At 42.6% G+C, this 18,588-nt stretch overlaps 1 protein-coding gene across 1 annotated transcript in view; it reads left to right on the top strand.

Annotated features, from left to right (window-relative positions):
- The first annotated feature begins 3,926 nt into the window (after positions 1-3,926).
- Positions 3,927-18,588, top strand: part of MCF2L2 (MCF.2 cell line derived transforming sequence-like 2) — a 178,229-nt gene continuing 163,567 nt past the window's right edge. The window contains exon 1 of the mRNA XM_042799216.1: positions 3,927-4,300. Coding sequence (XP_042655150.1) covers positions 4,198-4,300 — 103 coding nt within the window. The 5' untranslated portion in view covers positions 3,927-4,197. The remainder of the gene's footprint in view (positions 4,301-18,588) is intronic.

Below are 18,588 nucleotides of genomic sequence, written 5' to 3'. Positions count from 1 at the left end.
CAGGCAAGAGGCTAAGTGTGAAGGTAGAGACCTAGGCATTGCCAAGGGAGCTGTGTGTGGGAGAAAAAGTATACATGCAAGTTTTGGCAGAGAAGCCCAGATTTGTTGCAGGAGCTGACTGAGAGGATGATGTAAAGCCAAGAACAGCCAGAGAAGCACTAGCACTGTGACCCTCTTAAAAGCTGAGTAAGAGCACTCTTGACTGAAGTGTTCCAAAAAGAACAAAAGTAAGAAAACTTGAAATATTGAGTGGTATTTTCCTTTACTATGTGATGTTACAGAAAGGAAACAGCACTTTGTGTGCCTTTGTAGGCGTCCATCAAAGTAGTATCTGACTCATTTACCAGTTTCTTCTACAAATGGAAATGTGCTGTAGCTCTGAAGTACTGCCATAACCAGATAGAAATGGTGACAGTGTAGTTACCTTTCCTGACTGTGCCAACGGTGTTACAGTTCTTCCCAGTGAGTAATAGAGCCCCACCCTTTGATATGGGGATCAGAGAGTCTATAGAAAAAAGTTAAGGGAGGAAGAGGTATGATACCAAAGTAGCTTGTCTGCAAAAGAAGAAAATTGTCAAAGGGATTCTAAACTTTTATGTTATTCCATCAGCCTGCCTTTTTTCTGGTATGAAAGTGTCTTCAGATGCACTTGGTACACTAGAAAGTTGTGATCTTGTTCTGGAAGGAGATTTTCCTGAAACACTGAGATGCATGAGCCTATAAAGGTTATATAGGACTGAGAAAATTGAGATAATCAATACAGTGAAGAAGATAGGCTCAATTCATGGATGGATCTCATTTTGATCTTTAACAGCCCTTCAATCTCAGTTGGATGGTTTTTAGTGACACAAGAAAGAGATACACTGCTACATAAAATGAAAAAAAAAAAAAAAAAAGGGAATATTAGATATATTAGATTAATCTATATAATTTTTGCTGTGAGAGTTTTCCCTTCCATCTGGCCAGGCCATAGGATCTTGTAAACCTTTTTGTTTGCTGTGTGCAATTTACTGTTTATTAAAATTGCTTACCATGGTTTCACCTCAGCTGTTTGATTCAGGATCTAATAAATGGCTGGTGATTTGTCAGGCTGTCACTCTATGGAGAAATCAAATTCTTTTGCCTTTTGGCCATTGTTTTAATAGTAGAATCATGGTGTTCATACAGCCCCTGGCCTTGCTTTCTGGTGAGATCTCGACTCATGCCTGAAATGTAAATCATCATCCTCTGTACCTCTAACACATGTATATCAGCAAGGGCTTTTATCTTTCAGAGGGGAAGTCTGTATTTGCAGTAAAAGCGCTGGCTCCATTTCACAAATATTCACAGCACTGAGAATTGTTACTATCACAGTGATGCACTAAGTTGCTTCAGCATCTTTGAACCATTCCTCGAGTGGCAGCACAGGGCTTTAATTTCTCTCTGTCTCCAAGAGATCCCTATAGTCCAAGTTCCTCTTTTTTTCCCCTCTCATTTTGGGTCTTGAACTGTGGATCACCAGTGATTTTTCAGTATTTCTGACTTGGTTGAGTCCCTGTAGTTCTTCCTTTTAGGAATTTGTAATGGCAATACACACTGTGAACAGCAGCCTTTTTTAATGGAGGCACCACTGAATCTTGGTGTGTAAAGAAACCATCCCATGACTGTTAAAACTAGTGGAGTTTGCTGTCCCATGGCTGTGTCTTGCAGCCCAGACCTTCCCTCCAAAATAACCCCAATTTCCCCCCCTTTTGTTCATTAGAACTCATATCTTAGGACAGCACCCTCAACTCTGAATGAATCCTATGTAACTCACCTCACAGTATAAGATGGGCAAGGAACAGCCACAAAACATAATTATTCAGTCCCTATTGCATCCTCTCCCTCCCCTTTCAGGCTTTGTACACCTTGCTACTTTCAGTGAACCTGTAAGAACTAATTTCTGTCTCCTGAATTTGATTACAATTGACCAATAGGCTCAAAAGCTATTGAGGGTATAGAGGAAAACTGGAAAGCAGACTAACACAGCAATAACAAATACTAAGAAAAAAGGAATCTTTAAATAGCAAATGTACATGTCTCTGCAGTTACTGGTGCTGAATAACAATGTTGGTGTAGGAACATATGGTCTTAAAATAATTGAGAATGAATTTAGCTAGAAATAAGACAAAGGCTCTTAGCTATCTTTGATGTTCTTGAACAGACTTGCTGTAGGAGTAATGAGAGCAAACTATCTACACCACTTTTCAGTGGAGTTTATTTCATTTATGAATGGGATTATACAGTGTCTCTGCTTGCAGAAAAAAAAAAGAAAAAAAGAAAAAATCTGTTAAGTGTCTGGAAACACAATGACTTTTCTAGTTCCATGTTCCTACCTGCAATCTGTGACCCTCTAAGAGCAAAATAAAGCATCCCAGATTTTTCAGACCTCTCCAAAGATTATGTCTGGGTGTCAGTCTGCTTCTCATATGCTTTTTTTTCCTGATAATGGCATCTCTTCCCTGGTTGAAGGACTTCTTTAACATTGTTCAAGGTCCTTACAGTTTGAACTTTACTGCCCATCTGGGCAGTAAAAAGAGGATCTCAGAGAAAAATGGCTTTTGCTTTAATCCCAAAATGTTGGCAGGTGGCTCTAAAGTCATCTTCCTCACTTGTTTTCAGGCAGACTTGCTGTTAAACTAACTCAACAGAAGTGTGCAAGAAACCTCTCAGCACAGTTGGTCAATCATCCAAAAATGAGGACAACAGCACAGATACTCAGACTGGCTTGTAAGTCAGCCAGCTGATTATAGGATTTTCCTATCACAGAGGTAGATAAAACCTTTTGCAACACCAGGATTGATGCACTAATTGTGCTATAAGATCCAGTGAGTCCACAGGGGTATTTTACAGCTTCAGCTTTGTGTATATGTGTTGTCACCATTCTCTGGTGTGTCTGGAAAGATGGACCCAAGCAAAATCCTATGGATGGGTAGAGAAATCTGGAATTAGAGCTGAATCCATTCTGTGGGGGTAGAGCAGATATTGCAGGCAGCTGCACCCTTTTCTATTTTATTTCTTCATTTTTATATGTGTAATAAATTTTCCCTGTTTCCAGAAGTATCTTGCATGAAGCTTCAGGTAGACTTCCAAGGAGGAGGTGCAAAGAGGAAATGGAGACATGCAAGTTTCTGGCATGTCCTGCCCTTTCTCACTTTCATGCCTGCCTCACTTTTCCTCTATTCAGATCCCAGCTGGGGTCTGCAGCCAGGAGGCTTGATGAAGCTTTGTCCTATGGCAGCCATGCAGCCATGCAAGGCTCAGCTGTGTCTCTGGCACCCAGGGGCAGCTGCTTCCTGCAAACCTGCTCTGGCCCACTGATGTCCACCAGTGCCTGCCCGCCCACAGGTACAGCTGAGCTCTGTCACCATGATTACAGGCAAGTCTCGCCTAGCAGCCAGGGCTAGTTAATTCACTCTTCTTAAACATGTGCAGCTGGGGAGGGTCCTGTGGGCTCAGTCACACCAGGATCCTAGTGATCCTGTCCATGCAGGAGGGCAACAAACTTCTGGCTACATCATCTCTAAAAAGCCCACTGACCCCTTCCATGTATGTGGCAGCCCCATTTGTCAGGCAAGGGCTTTCGGAAGGGGTGGGAGGAGGGTCTCTGGGGACATTACAGGGTTCCGCCTGGGGACAGCTGCAAGGCATCTGGGCCCAGGGGCCAAAGGGGAGCACGGGAGGCTGCGGGCAGGTTGTTCTTGGCTCCCAGGCACGCTTGTGAAGAGAGTGTTGTAGAGCAGCTGCTGCTGTTACAGCACTCCTGCCAGCTCCACTCCTCCCGATGCCATTCCTACCTCCAGGATTTTTCCCTGACTCACAGCATCACCATCCAAAAGTCTCCCTGGAGGAAGGTATCTGCCTGCTGGTTTGTCTCTTTATCCTTTGCCTCATCCGCGGGAGAAGGGAGAAAAAAAGCCATAAGCAATCAACTCTCCTGCTTCTTTTTCCTTTTTTATTTCTCCCCTCCTGCTCCCTTCCTATTGTCAAGGCGGGTAAAATCCTCTTTTGGAAGGAGGTTTTCTAAGTCCATGCATGGACAGCAGCAAATTGGAAGAGGTGAGCAGCCGGCAGAAGATGTGAGAGCTGGAAGGGCCGTGCCGTGGGAGTGGTCCTCGCTTTGTGTGGAAGCGAGGCAGTGAGTGTGCAGCCTCCCACTCTGGGTGCATCTTTTTTTGGATGCTGTGCAGTTCCCTGTGTGAAATGCTTTTGTGGTTAAAAGAAGAAGAGATGTCACATCAGGAGCTCACCCAGCGACTAACTACGGTTATCACCCATGTGGGTAAGACACCTTTAATTTTCTTCTCTGCTACCTTTGTGTAGATTTGGGGGCCCTGTTCTCCCCGGAGGTGCTGATGCTCTGCACAGGCAGGAAGCCTTTGTGTGACAGTATCACACCTGCATGTGAAATAAGAGCCATCAGCAGGTTGCAAACCCATGGCTTTGGGCAATTAGACAGCCTTTAATTGATGGTTTCATTTGTTTTTCAAGCATGCAGTTCTTTGAAAAGCAAAAACAATAAGAGCAGAGAGCGTCCCACCTGTGAAGTGATCTGTGTAAAATACCCAAGACCAGTCCTTCCTGCGGGGAGGTGGTATAGAAAAGGGGATGGTGGAAGGATGCTAGAGCAACAGCAGTGCTAATGTGCTTTTCATTTGCTTGTCATACGGGAATAGCAGCCCCTTCTCAGAGGGTCTTTTTTATTGCCATTGCTGTTTCAAGGATTCTGGAAGGTGCTAGGACAGTATCCCAAAAGCTCTTCTCCACGTCAGGCTTGATTTTACTGTTTGCTAACCTTCAAATGCTAGTGAATACAGGGAAGGCCTATACTATGCACTGGCATCCTTATAAGTCTAGCTGGCTACCCACTCACTGGCATTGGTGGCCAAACTAAAAGGAACCAAATAACCTGAAACTAGCAAGACAGTAGGAGATGCTGGTGATTAAAATATCATCTGAGAAAAGCTTTTGGGACCTTTTTTGGTTACATTTGAGTTAAAGCAGACTGTGGCTTTGTTGCATCATGTAAAGAGATTTTTAGTTGAATTGCATGGGAGCAAATTTTATAGCTGTCAGTGTTTGTAAGAGATTGTGTGTTGTGAATGCCAAATATGTTGTACAGGTTCCTGAAATACCTTTGCCATTTACTTTGCTCAATCTGTATATGAAATAGAGTATGATCAAAATGTGGCTTTTGGAGACTATACAAATAAGATTTTAGACCAAAATTATTCTTGGGTTTGATATTAGCTGTAGCAGCTTAACTAAGTTTAGGAAAGCAAATGCAATCGATGTCTTGTCTAAAGAAATGGCATGAAAGCAGATGTAAACTGAATAAAATACTTAAGATCAGGTCTCATCTCTCTAAGCTTTTCTCCAGGGGTCAGTCTTGGTGCTCCTGGTAACCTCAGCAGGGGCTTGGTATGGGAGAGAGAGTACAATTGCCAGGAGAGCTTGCAGCATCACCCTCTTTGGCCCAGTGATACCAACACAAGTTGCTTTGCAATTGTACAAATTCAAATCAACACAAAGTCACATGAATTCACATTTTTATTATGAAGATTTGTGATTCAATTTAAGACACATTTAATTTTTTTTTTTAGGAAGAGTATTTCTTTGGAGCCAAAGAGATATGTGCATCTCCTGGTTTTCCTGCTAGTCTCAATATAGGTCTCTATCATCCATATTGAGGACCCTCCTTAATGTCAGGAGGGATTTGTTAGAGGTAACGTAGCAGTATGTTAGCATTTAGCAATGTAGGAAATAATTCTGGACACTATAAATATGTTAATGAACCTTTCCCCTGTTCTCTGACAATAAAGAGGTCCCTGAGTCGTGAGGCTGAGGCTAGAGCATGTCATTTGTTTTCTGGAGGTCAGCCAGCAGGTCCGTCCTAGGAAGAGGAATGAAGCTTACCGATCTTGTTTTTTTTTTTTTTTTTCCATTTCGCACTGAGGCCAGAGCCTAGTTCACCACCTTCCAACAGGGAAGGATAATCCCACCATTTTCCCAGCCATTCAGGACCTACTTGCAGAGTCTGCCTTTTTGTAGACAATGCTCATTTTTTATCAAATCGTGTAACTAGGAAAAGCAGCTGTACAAAAATGGAAGCAAGTAATGTTAAAAAAATTTGTTACTGGCCACAGGAAGAACATTTCTTCTAAACTCACTCATGATGCACCATGTTTATGAATCACACCTTGTAACATCAGTTGTGCTAGCTGAATCAGCAGTAGCTTGTTGAAAAGGAATTACTGGGCAGCTGTAGGGGTCTCTTGAAAGTTCAGTGAGACTCTTAACAGCTCAAACAAGTGAAAGGGCTCTCATCCTTAGTAAACTGAGGGGATCCCTCACCATGAGCATACTTTACAGTGTTTACTATATATACCACATCTGTCACGCCCATATTACCACTTGGATTGATGGCATTCAGCCTGTCTAGAATGTAGACAACTCTTGGTTGGGAGCACAGCTCTCAGCTCACCCAATAGCAGGAGGGAAGAAACTTACTCACAAAATTTGCAAAAAGCCAAACTATGGGAGCATTAAAAAGAAAGACCTTTATATTTGCAATAAAAACTTTATGGGATCATTTTGGTCTGTGTGAAGTAGATGACAGTTTATTTTTAATGTGTCAGTAAGAGTGTCAGAAACATAGTTAATTGCCTGGAGCTCAATTTATCTGTCCTGGCCAGAGCCTTTGATCCCTCATTGGCTGACTCGTGCTGTGTTAGACAGTTCATGTGCTTGTAAAAAAAGCCTCTTATCCTACTGCAGACTTCATACATATAGCTAGCTACCTGCTTCACTCAGGTTAAAATCAAAGCACTGAAGCCAGTCACCTACTCCACAGTACATATCTTAACTTGGTACTTTTCTAGTACCCTGCATCCTGCCCTGTAGCACATCTTTACACAGTGTTAAACAATAAAGAACCGAACTAGAACTCTTAAATAGCCCTGTGCTCCCTCAGCCTCTCAGGGATAATTCCTGATTGCCCTGGTGTGGGTGAGGTAATGGGGCCACCGCAGGTGTCTAGGACAGGAGTAGTTTGTGAATCCTATCAGGCTTTCTGCTTGCTATCCAAGATTTAGCACAAAATGTTACCCAATCTTGTTACCAAAACTGCATCAAGGTTCTTTTTTTTTTTTTTTTTTTTTTTTAATTTAACCTACTTTCATTAGACTTGATTGTTGGGAGGTGTTGGGGAAACACTCATATCTTCTGAAAAAAGCATGTCATTTGGGTAGGTGGGCAAGTGGCAACTCTTCTGTGATGGGGGGGGAAGAAGCTTTGCTGGGTGGCATGCCTGGTGCTGACAGCAGGATTGTTTGCCTGTGGGAACGGTACAGCTCTTCCAGCTTGTGAAGCCCACCAGAATATGCTTTTGTGCACTCACTACCCACACTTGGCAGTTGGTTCCCAGAAGTCTGATGCCAGCTTTGATATATGTGGGCAATGTTCTGGGCACAGTTATGCACACAAGCACCTCCACCCAGTGCCCCATTTTCCACAGATTTTTATTCTTAAAATTATTTTATAATAAGATGGAGCTGCCAAAACCAGCGTCAGCTGTCTCAAAAGGAAACAGCAGAGCTTGGATTCTCTCCATTACCAGTAAAGAATTCCACAGCACATTAGAGGTAGGATTCTCTTAGAGGCTCCCCTTAACTTCCAATTAAGTTGTAAGAGCTCCTCACATCTTCAGATGACAACTGGATCCAGATGAGCTGCCTGTCAGCATCCCTGGTAGGGAAGGCACTGAGGTGAAATTTCAGAAAGCAGTACATTGCACAAATGAGCTATACAAGAAAAAACCCCACCATACGTTCATGTCAGCTTTCATCTGGTTTTACACTGTCAATCTCCCATTTTATGAATAGAAAAAAGAACTTATGCAACTTGGTGGAGATCAAAAGGAAAGTCAGTGGCAGAACTTGGTTTAGGGTGGACATCTCTTGATGTTACATATCTTGACTTACACATCACTTGAAATTCCTATTTGTTAACCATGGTGGGTCAATTCCTACCACTCTTGGCTTAACCACGAGCTCTGAGCAGCAGTGTAAAATATCTACATGTGTGAAGAGAAGCTATGCTACAATTTGGGACAGGAAATGAAGGATGATACTGCACCCACTTGACTGTTTGAGAAGAATTTAGGTCAGCAGAATGAAATAACCCAAGCTGGCTTTTGTCTGAGGCCAATGGTTTAGCATCACAAGTCAGAATCTGTTGTATGCTGCAAAGCCACAAATAATCTAATATGTTACAGCTGGATGGATGACTGCAGTGTTTCTGACCTGTGTCTGTGTACAGCAGGGACACTCAAAATAGATTTTTTTTTTTTAAGAAATTAGCTTTCAAGGTACTGTATCAAATAGGCCTTTTGCTACTTCTATGCAAACACTTAAATCAAGGCAATGGAAATCCCCCTGCCTTGAAAATTCTTCCTTTTGTCTTAGAGCATTCATGCATTTCAGGAGCTCTTTTTGAACAACTGATCCTACAGCTCTGTCCTACTTTCAGTTTTCTGGTGAGCAGCTAGGGGCAGCTGGTCTTTTCCACCAGCAACAGCACACCAGGTTTCCTTACCCAAAAATAAGATACAGACATGGGATGTGCATCTGTCACTGCATTCCCAATGAAACAGAACAATAAAAACCTGCAGAAATGTGTTTGATAAATTTGCTTGGGATCTTGTGCTAACGAGAAATGGCAGTTTGGATTTCCATTCCCCATCAACCTACTTCTATTTAAAAATTGACCTTCTCTGATCATGTTATCTGCGTCTTTCTCTCTGTACCCCAATAAAGCTTTTGAATCGTTGGCCAATTTTTACCAAACTTAGTGAAGTGACAAAGGTCTAAAATACTAAGTTCATGCAAAATATGAAAATAGTGACTAAAGAGAAGAGAAAGATGCAATTAGTGAAGGAAAGGCTAATAAGATCATTCTGTTAGACTTCAGAGAATCCACATGGGAAAGTGGAACAGGGGAAAGGAGAGGTAATAACAATTTATCTTTTTTAGTTTCACAGCTTAAAAAAAGCTACTTGTTTACATTTTTGTTCCTAGATTGTGGTTATTAATTTTACCCCATTCTATATGGCTTATTCTGTGCAGCTGTTTCATTGGGAACTGTTTAATGAAGAACTATTTACTAGTGTTTTGCTAATGCTGTAAATTTTGTGTCTATAAAAAGTGGAAATCAAGCTTTCACAGAAATCCATGAAAAATGTGCAGATGTGCCTAGTGAACTCTCCAAAATGTAGAATATTACAAGTATCAAGCTCACATTCTAACTATTTGTTGAGGCATGATCAGAAATAAAGACCATAAGAAATTGTTATGAGTTGGGGATCTGGAACACTAGTTTGTCTTTGTCTCAAGGTAAAGTATTTATGTGATAGTTTGGCCTCATGTTTAGGGAGACAGGGGTGACAAAAGCGCATCCTACAACCAGTAGAAACAATAGTCTGCACTAAGGCTGCTTCTGTTTCAGGAAAGAAGAGCTCGGAGGTCTTTTTCTCCATTCTGTCTTTTATTTTAGCTAAATACTTTTTCATATGGAATGTGACTCTGACTCTACCACCCTTAGCAGAATTCAAGAGAAAGTTAGAAAAATCCCACATACCCAGGTATGTTACTGTTAATCATTTCTCTTACAGCATCATGCAGTAAGCAGAGCAATGCAGAGTTCCACAGGACTGAAAGGCTGCTTACAGCCCTAGCTGTTTTCTCATTTATTGATATCCTTCCCATAATGGGCTGTTAAACCCTGAGCTTTCATTCTCAAGCCTGTAAGGGGCCAGGATGTTGGGGCATAGGGAATAGGAGTAGCTACCATCCACCATCTGCTTGTTGAAGGGTTTTCACACTTTCTACTTAAACATTTTGTGATGGCAACTGTTGGAGAGCGGGTACGAGGCTGGATGGGACTGAGGTGTGATCCAATCTGTCAATCTGTAGGTCACTGTCTTTCAAAAGCCTCCACATTGCTGCTGTTAAATCTACTGCTACAGCAGTTTCCCTCTTCCTTTATTTTATCGCCTACCTCAGTAATGGCTTGTAGGTGTTTGTTTCTTGGAGTGAATGCATGGAGGAGCATTTAACATGCGAGGAAATTATTAAAGGAGTCAGGTAGCAGGATCCAAGTTTTGCTGTTAGTACTGGTGGTGCCCATGGTCTCTTCCACAGCTACGCATGTGGGCACTGAGTCCTGTGCATCCTTACAAAGCTCTACTGGGCTCCATAGTTTCTTGGTGCCTGGAGAGTAGTTGCGACTCAGATGAATTGTTCTAAGTTACATGTTTTGGTTGCAAGCAAGTCTATGCTGTTTGGGTCAGCTCTTCTCATGGCTTTCCTGAACACACTGCTGTTTTAGGACTGTATTTCAGACAGTGTTAGCCCTCAATGACAATTAAAATACATAAAATACATATAATAAGTTGAGTTTTGTTTGTGGGCTGGCTATGGCTTTTTTTTGGGGGGAGGGGGTGGGGAGGAGGAGCAAGAAGGAGGTTGGTTATTAAATAATAATTAAACAAAGAATGGGGTGTATTAGGTCACAAGCAGGGGAAAAATTATTTCTTGCAGCATCATTCAAGGAACTACTCGGATTGTGGCACTTCCCCCTCTCAACTTAAACACTCCAGAACAAGCCCAGGCCTACCTGGATGGAGGATGTGGGGGGACTCTCCAGGGAAAGCAAGGATAGGAGGTTTCCTCCTGTGTGAGGTCTCTGGGTTGGGCACAATGAGAGCTGCTGGTGCTGACAGAAGTCATTGCTTGCTAACAGGGTAGGCAGTTGTGACCACTCCACACTAAATCCTGAGATTAAAAATCAAATAGGGTCAAAAGGAAGCAGAGAGGAGCCCCTGTCTGTTCTTGTCCCTGTGGCAGAGGGAAGCTCAGATGGCCTTGCTGAAAATTAAACTGAGCTGACATCTATCACAATTCTTGGCAGCTTGATAAATACAAGGGCCTTTTTCCACCTCTTGCCTCATCTTTTATTTAATTTATTTTCTCGCCTTCCATATGGTGCCTGAATCCAAGAGATCCCCTGAGAGGCCATCTCCCTGGGGGAAACAGGTTCAGCACTTGGGAAGGTACCTGCAGCACCAGACTGTCTCAAAAAGTGGAGAACAAGCTAAGTAACTTCATCACTGTTGCTCATTTCTCCATTCTGCACCATGTTTGAGGCCTCTCTTAGCCCCGAAGGAATGACTCGGCATTCATTCTAGGATGAACCTTTCTGGATGAGGCTTGAATGACTGCTAAAATAATTCTGACAGCACAGTGTCTGGTATATGGTACCAGCCCTGTTTGTATATTTTCTCTTGTTTTTCAGTGATGTGCTTGTGTTCAGGCATTTGGGAGAAGATAAACAATAAATGTTTTGAATTAGTGCTGATGTGTTGTAGCTCACTTTCTGAGCCTCTTGTACCTCACTTTAGAGTTTCCTATAGTAACATCTGGATTTCCCCAGGTGGTCAGTAGCTGGGAGAAATCTGAGTTCTCTACAAAGTTGCCTGCCCCTGCTCACATGAGAAAACATTGGAGAATGATGTGAAAGGGTAACATGGCACATGGATCATTATTAGTCAGTCAGCTTTGGTGATTCACACTAACCAGTGTAGGAGACATGACCAGAATTGAAACTCAGAAACAGGAGGGAGACAGAGGGAAGAAACAGGCAACTCTTACATGCATAGATGGAAAAAAAAATCACTTGTAAATACCTTAAGTGATCTGTAAATTATGGCACGGAGGGAGGTAGTGCTCTGAGAGGAGAAACACTGTAAAGAAAAGCTAGTGAGTTTAGTGAAGGACAGGACAGCAGGCTTCACTTTGACATAGGGACAGATGTGTAGGAGACAATTGGGTTGAGATTACAGTATCTTCAAGCTCCATTGTCATGTAAGCACAACACAGATAACATTTGTGAGTCTGAAGACATAACTGCCTCTGAGGAATGATTGAGCTCATGTACTGGAAGAGAGCCATATCCAGCATGTGAACTCAGGCTGGTATAAGTCTGAAGCAACAGCATTTATTCAAGGGTAAAATACATTACATTTGTATGTACCCACTTCTTGTTGTTTGCAGTGCGGCATTAACAGAAGGCTGATGCCTTTCCAGCAGAGGCCTGCAAATAATTCAGCATTAATGAATAGTCCTTCATCCTGTTTTCTATTAGAATATTCCTTGCAGTGTAGTAGGGAATGAAACACTGAACTGAGGCAGTCAATCCAAAATTGCAGTGGATCCTAGGATTTAGTTTACAAAGCTGCTGTGTTCTGTCTCCATCTTTTCCAGCCATTGGAGGGACCTGACTGTACAGAACAAGATCCCAGACAATATGGCCAAAGGAAAGACACACTACCAGGACCAAAAATCCATGCTGTCATGAAATGATTGCCTATTTTGTTTACCAGAACAACACACACACTATAGCTCAAACACAGCTTTGCACCTGCTGTGCGTTGTATTTGGAGAGTTCTTGAAAATACATTGTTCCAAAATCACTGCTGTCATGAAATTTGAGTCCTGAACCCTTTAGGCAGTCAAGAGCTAAACGAGCACAGGCAAAGCACTGATTATCCATGCCTTCATAGAGATACACTGCTACTCATTATCATTACCCTGCCTGCCTCAAAGATGGATTGTGCCCATGGTTTGGCTCTGTTATAAGATACTACCATCTAGTGCCCTCCTAATTTGAGGACACAGAGGCTTGTTCGGCATCTCAAGGCAGCCAGCCCAGCCCTCCCTCACACCAGCATTGCTTCCCTGATTCCGGAGCTACATGAATGCAACAGAGATGAAGTTCTCTGAGGACTCCATTGAAGTAAGTGCAGGACTACTACAGTGAATGCACATCTGACTCTCTAGAAGCTTAAACAGGGATACAAAGGTCCTTTTAGAGATGTCAGTCCAGCTTTGGATTTTAAGAGTCATTGATTCCTGATCTAGATTACTCAAGCATGGGAGTAAAGGTTAAATTGCTGCAGAAGCCAAAATTCTTTGAAGCGTTGCAAAGAAGTGATGGCAAATGATTTCTCATCAATATTACCACGGAGTGGCTCTGATCCAGAGAGGTGCAAAGAATTCTTTACTTCTATGTGAATAAATGGGGAGCTGCTGGTATTCAGCACTCTGCAGGACCAGATATTTTTGTCTGAGTGTACTCAGCAGTAGCTGACCCAGCTGTAGCCCCTGCTGCAAATAGGTTTAAGAGGCAGCACAGGGCAGGCACTGCTTTGGGACCTGAGATTTATGATCTACCGTGAGAATTGCCCTGAGTTCAACTGGGGATCTTGGGTCAGTTCCTGTAAGAGCTCAAGGAAAGCCAAACTGAGAGGATCTTCTGTCAGATGCCCCACATCCGTGAATGCAGGCTCTAATCTCTGTGCTTCCAGTTACTGCCATCTGTGTCTCAAAGAGCTTGGATGGAAACCAGCAGCTCTTGTCTTGAGACTGTTTTATGCACCCACTCGTATCACCTAATATGTGAGCACCCCAATGGTACTATAGTAGGGCTTTCATAGTATCAATCCATATATTAACACCATATGTTACAGACTTCATATGAGAAAGGCTGGAGCTGCCACTTCCACAGTGCAGGCTGTTGCCTAGGGCAACGAGATATGAAGGGCTGCAAACCATTGAGCTATTGCTTTCTCTGCGTGACTGTGAGCTGTATGATTTCCAGTTTCCCTTGGGCAATGAATTCTCTACAGCTGGCCCTGGATACAGGAGCTGTTATCTGCAGTTCCAAGACATAAATACAAGCCAAACAATGCTAATGTACAGCATTTTGGTCTGCCTGGCAACAGCTGCTGACAGGATCTGACTCTCCTCATTCAATACATGCCCTGAGCTCCAGAGATTTTATAGGAGTTACTCCCAGTTACCACTGCAGAACCAGTTCAAGAGACTGGAATGTGAAGAGGTGAAGAAAATCTAAAACCAGAGACGGTATCTTTCAGTATTTCAGGAGAGTGATTGTTGCCTTTAAATTCCAAGACCTTTAAGGTAGCAGCCATATTTTAATTGTGCAGAGGTAGAGGATTAGCCCACAGTTACCAGCATTATTATTATTGCAATATCTATGGTTTAGTTAGGACTTTCTGAGGATGTGCAAGTGCTGACAGATAGGTACTAGGGAAGAGAACTGCAGCAAACACATGCTGCTCTAGTAACAATGGTAAGTAGAAATTAGATTATTCGGATGTGAGAAGTTGGGATAGATTGTCTATTAATTATATATATTATAACCTTAACATTTCAAATGTATTTTGTTCTGGTATGGAGTTCATATTCTAATAGAATTGCTGTGGCTGGAATTACTATCAGGAAAGTTTGCCTCTTGTTATCAATCAACAATCCTTCAAATAACAAAGGATGACTATAAATATTTACCCCTTTTGAGTCTGATGTTCACTGTTACCCATTACACTTGGGTTCAAAGGTCTCTGAAGCCAAGGCTTAATTTCTGAAGTGATCAATATTAGTGTTTGCAGCATAAAAGCCAATGCTGATGACATACATAGGAGCCATACTATTGATCTTGCAATATTCAGAGAAAAGGTTATTTCAAACATAAATAGCTATGGCCTTAGTGTGACCCTGAGCTGTAATCACATGCATTAGTAATCAGAAAGCTCCCAGCAATTACACGCCAGTAGTTGGTGCAAGAAGGTTGCTGAGAAAATCTGGTTAATCCTTGTTCTGGTGATCAGCTTATTTTGTGAAAACAAAATTCCTATTTTTTTAAAAAAGAGACATTCAAAGCTACTGTCACAGGTATTTGCACTCTCATCAATGTCTAGTATCTTCTTCCCTCCTACACTGGGGAAGCCATTACAGGCTTCACAATGGAATTTGAAGTCATAGTTCAGTTTGAGGTAAACTTTTTGCTCATTTTCTTTTTGTAGGTTATAAAAATCCTACTTTCTGGCTTTGTTTTCAGCTAGGGGAGAATGCTGTTTCAGCAATGTGCAGTTGTCATTTTGGATCATGTTGAATTACACTCTGTCTATACAGCGGAGCCTCATGCATAGTTGTATCTTGCATGAGAAAAGAAAGCTAGCAGCCGAGGAGCAGTGTTGTTTGGACAAAAGCAAAGAGGAGTTTGTCAGTGATATTCTGCACCCATTCTACCCCAGTACCTGCGACAGCAGCTCTGTGGAGGCCACACTCTGCCTCTCCCACTCTCCCCTTCCGAGCTGGAGTACTACTACCACACAAGCTTTCCCCAGTCCACCCATGGGGAAGAGGAGAGATGAAACACAAGCAGCCATCCCCTGCACCCTCCTCTGCCCAGCAGGATGCCAGAGCAGGGCTACTGCCTGAGGAAGGGGTTGTGTGTGTCTGCTGGGCTGGGGCAGCCTTGTCCACTGCAGGGGAGAGGGAAACTGAGGGCACGTCAGTGCCATTTTGTGCTGAAATTTCTACTGTCAAAGCCCCTTAAGGGTAGGGTCAAACCCTTTTATCTTCCTTTCTCAGATCAGCTGGAAGACAGAGTGTTACAGAGTTGGGCAGAGGAACCTCAGTCCCTCAGGATCCTTCTCCAAGAGATTTTATGGTGCTGCAGGGTTTGGTACCAAGGAGTTATTTCTGTTGATACAAAGCCCAGCCTGGTGGGACATGGCTGGTCCTCACCGCTGCTGCCTCTGCTGAGGAGCTGCCCAAGGGTGCTGCAGCCACTTCTCAGTTCCCTGGAGGCTCAAGGTCACTTCCCTGTTCACACTACAATCACAAAGAGCAAAATACCCAAAACAGCACGAATTTGAAGAAACGCCTGGTGTCCAGAGATAAATAGCCCATGAGATGGGTGGTCAACCTTTGAAAATTGGCGTACACAAATTCTCTATATAAGCTTTTTATCCAAACTGAGATACACTATAGAAGGAGATCACTGGACTACCTGTGTAATTCTTGATCTCTTTAGGAACCATAGTGTAAGCTTTACATAAAAGTAATTTTCCTATTTAGGAGTAAGCACATCCTTTCACTTTAATCTCTAGAAAATATAAGAAAGAACCTAATCTTATGACAGCTTCTCTTTCAGCAAATGTGAGAATCTGTTATGATTTTAATAACTTAATTGAACACTAAAGAAATTAATAAAAATCTTAAACATCTGCTAGGAAATACAAAGACTAAGAATATACCTTACAGGAAAATAAGGCTAGCATTAATACGATCATCCTTACCCTCCAGAGACCAGTCCCACAATACCTGATTAGAGGTGGTGACAGGTTCAAGTGACATATTTGGTCTAAATTAATCTGGCAAGTCTAAACTGCAGGTCAGTAACAATAGAGAAAGGAGATGAAGGCAGTATTACTCCTAGCATAAGGAAGAGAGGGACAGGGGGCTCTCTTAAATGGAGTAGCTGGTGCAATGGGTGGAAGGTGTGTTGGTGGGAGCCTCAGGTGAGAATGCTGTGGCAGTTAAGGCTGATTAATGCACTCAGGACTCCTACATGCTGCTGCCAAATGCAAAATATTTTCTTAGTACAGCCAACATGCCCTAAAACACTTGCCACGTCCACTACCAGTGCTGGTATTTGGGATCAGTCATTGAGCCTCATTTTAAAACTCCTTGGTAGTGTTTTGGTTTTTATTTCAATCAATTAGCTCGTTTTTAGCAGTTTCAGTTCATCAACCTTCACTATCAGACCTGTTGCCTCTGAAAGTGAATGTAGTAGTAATTAGCCTGACACAAACAACACTGCAAAAGCTTAATGAGCAAGACACTATTTTAAATGAAGTGTTGAAAAGATGGGGATATCTCAAATAATATAAGATAAAGTTGAGAAACACTCTGTGTGTTGTGTTCAAGGCTGCAACCAAGAAAGGGCTATTTCTTGATATGTCTCCATTTATCTTCCAACTTTACTGCAGTAACTGCAATTGATCTTAGATAAACAGTATTAATATCTTGGGAATCAGTTCCCAGATGAAGGGTTTTTTTCCTTACGCTTTATTATTTGTATTGAGATTTTAAAGTTCATTAGTGAGTTCTTATAATGCTTCTGACACAATTAAAAATTTCACTATTTTTTGCACAGTTGATTCCTATTCTTGAAGCAAATATATTTAAAGCAAGAGACAGACAGGAAAGTATTGTGTAGAATAATGTGAATTTCTGCTACAAAGGAGCAACAAGGAAAGGGTTAAAGAGGGGGTGAAGCTAATATTTCCTCACCTGAAAAGCAGGTAGCAATTAGGAGCAGGTGTTATCACTAAAAGTGGCATGGAGAAGGGCTACAGGGCCTCTTCTAAAGGAGCTGTGAAAGAAAGGCTGGTTGAAAGAAAGCAAACAAGAAGGTAGATTTTTAGGTGTAGAAGGAAATGCAAAAGAGAGGCTGGAGGGCTGTATGGTGCATGGGAGGTGAGACTGGGAAGCTGCACAGGTAATCCAGAGGCTGTGTGGAAGGCTGATCTGAGGATTGGTGCTTGTGTGCTGTGTGGGAAGCTGCAAGCGTGTGTGGGAGGGCTGACGGCTGTTGGGAAGCTGGAAGGGTGAGTGGGATGCTGGAAGGCTACATGGGAGACCTGGAAGCCAGGTGGGTGGCCAGGCCAGAAGCCTGATCTGAGTCCAATGTTATCAGCTCATATGGCTCAAACACTTAAGAAAGAAAAAAATATAAATACTTGTTAGAGCTCCTCTGGATATTCCAGAGCCCAGGGAGGCAAGCAACAATTATGGTTTCATTACCAGCACATTAAACAACTAGATCCTCTATTCAGTCAGGATGACAGTAGATAGTAATTTTGTGCAGTCAGTTGTTAACCTAGAGCTCTTGGAACAGCATCTTAAGAGGAAGCAGCATTTGAGAAGGAAGAGAAGCATCTGTTTAAATGTCTTCGTATCACTTAAGAATTAATTTGAGTGATAAACTGGATGGAGGCTGGCTCTAATATGTTCTCCTGGGTGCCACAGCTGGCTTTCAGTACTATCTAGAAGCACCAGCCAGGTCACCAGGGTGGTGCTTGAGGTCTGCTTGGGAACGCTTTCTGCCAGGGTGTGGGGTCAGATGGCACAAAAGTCCTCACAGTAAGAGTGATCTTTGCCAACTGTCTGCACTGGTGCAGCAGCAGATGTACTGGGAGCCGGAATCCCTCTTAAATCAATGTAGAGTCCAGCAGATGCATTACCTACACAGATCCACTTTTAGTGGTGCATATGTACTGATAATGCATGGTTCAGCCTTCTTTGCTGCCCGTATGCAGCATGCCTCTGTCGGCATCTTTGGAGCCATGCTCTATGTACAGCTGCCTGAAAAGAGTGCTCTGCTACTGAGATGGTTCTGGCAAATATTTCTAGTTTGCAAGTCCAGGAGAGATTATGCTGATCTACATCAGTGTTGCTATAGGTCTTTGAAACGAGGACTGAACACCTCTAACTCCAGGTGGTACTAATGCAAGCATGGGTCTTTGGATCCCAGAGGATCAAATGTCCAATGTAGATTGACACACATTTGGGAGCAATTAGGATGACATGCCACTTGATCCATATCCCTCTGCCCATTCTGAGGTCACGTCAACAGTCTCTT

The sequence above is a fragment of the Tyto alba genome, unplaced genomic scaffold (assembly GCF_018691265.1).
Source record: "Tyto alba isolate M040663 unplaced genomic scaffold, T.alba_DEE_v4.0 Super-Scaffold_10, whole genome shotgun sequence".
NCBI lineage: Eukaryota > Metazoa > Chordata > Aves > Strigiformes > Tytonidae > Tyto > Tyto alba.
The sequence above is the reverse complement of the archived record's forward strand: the minus strand, read 5'-3'. Positions and strand labels throughout refer to the sequence as shown.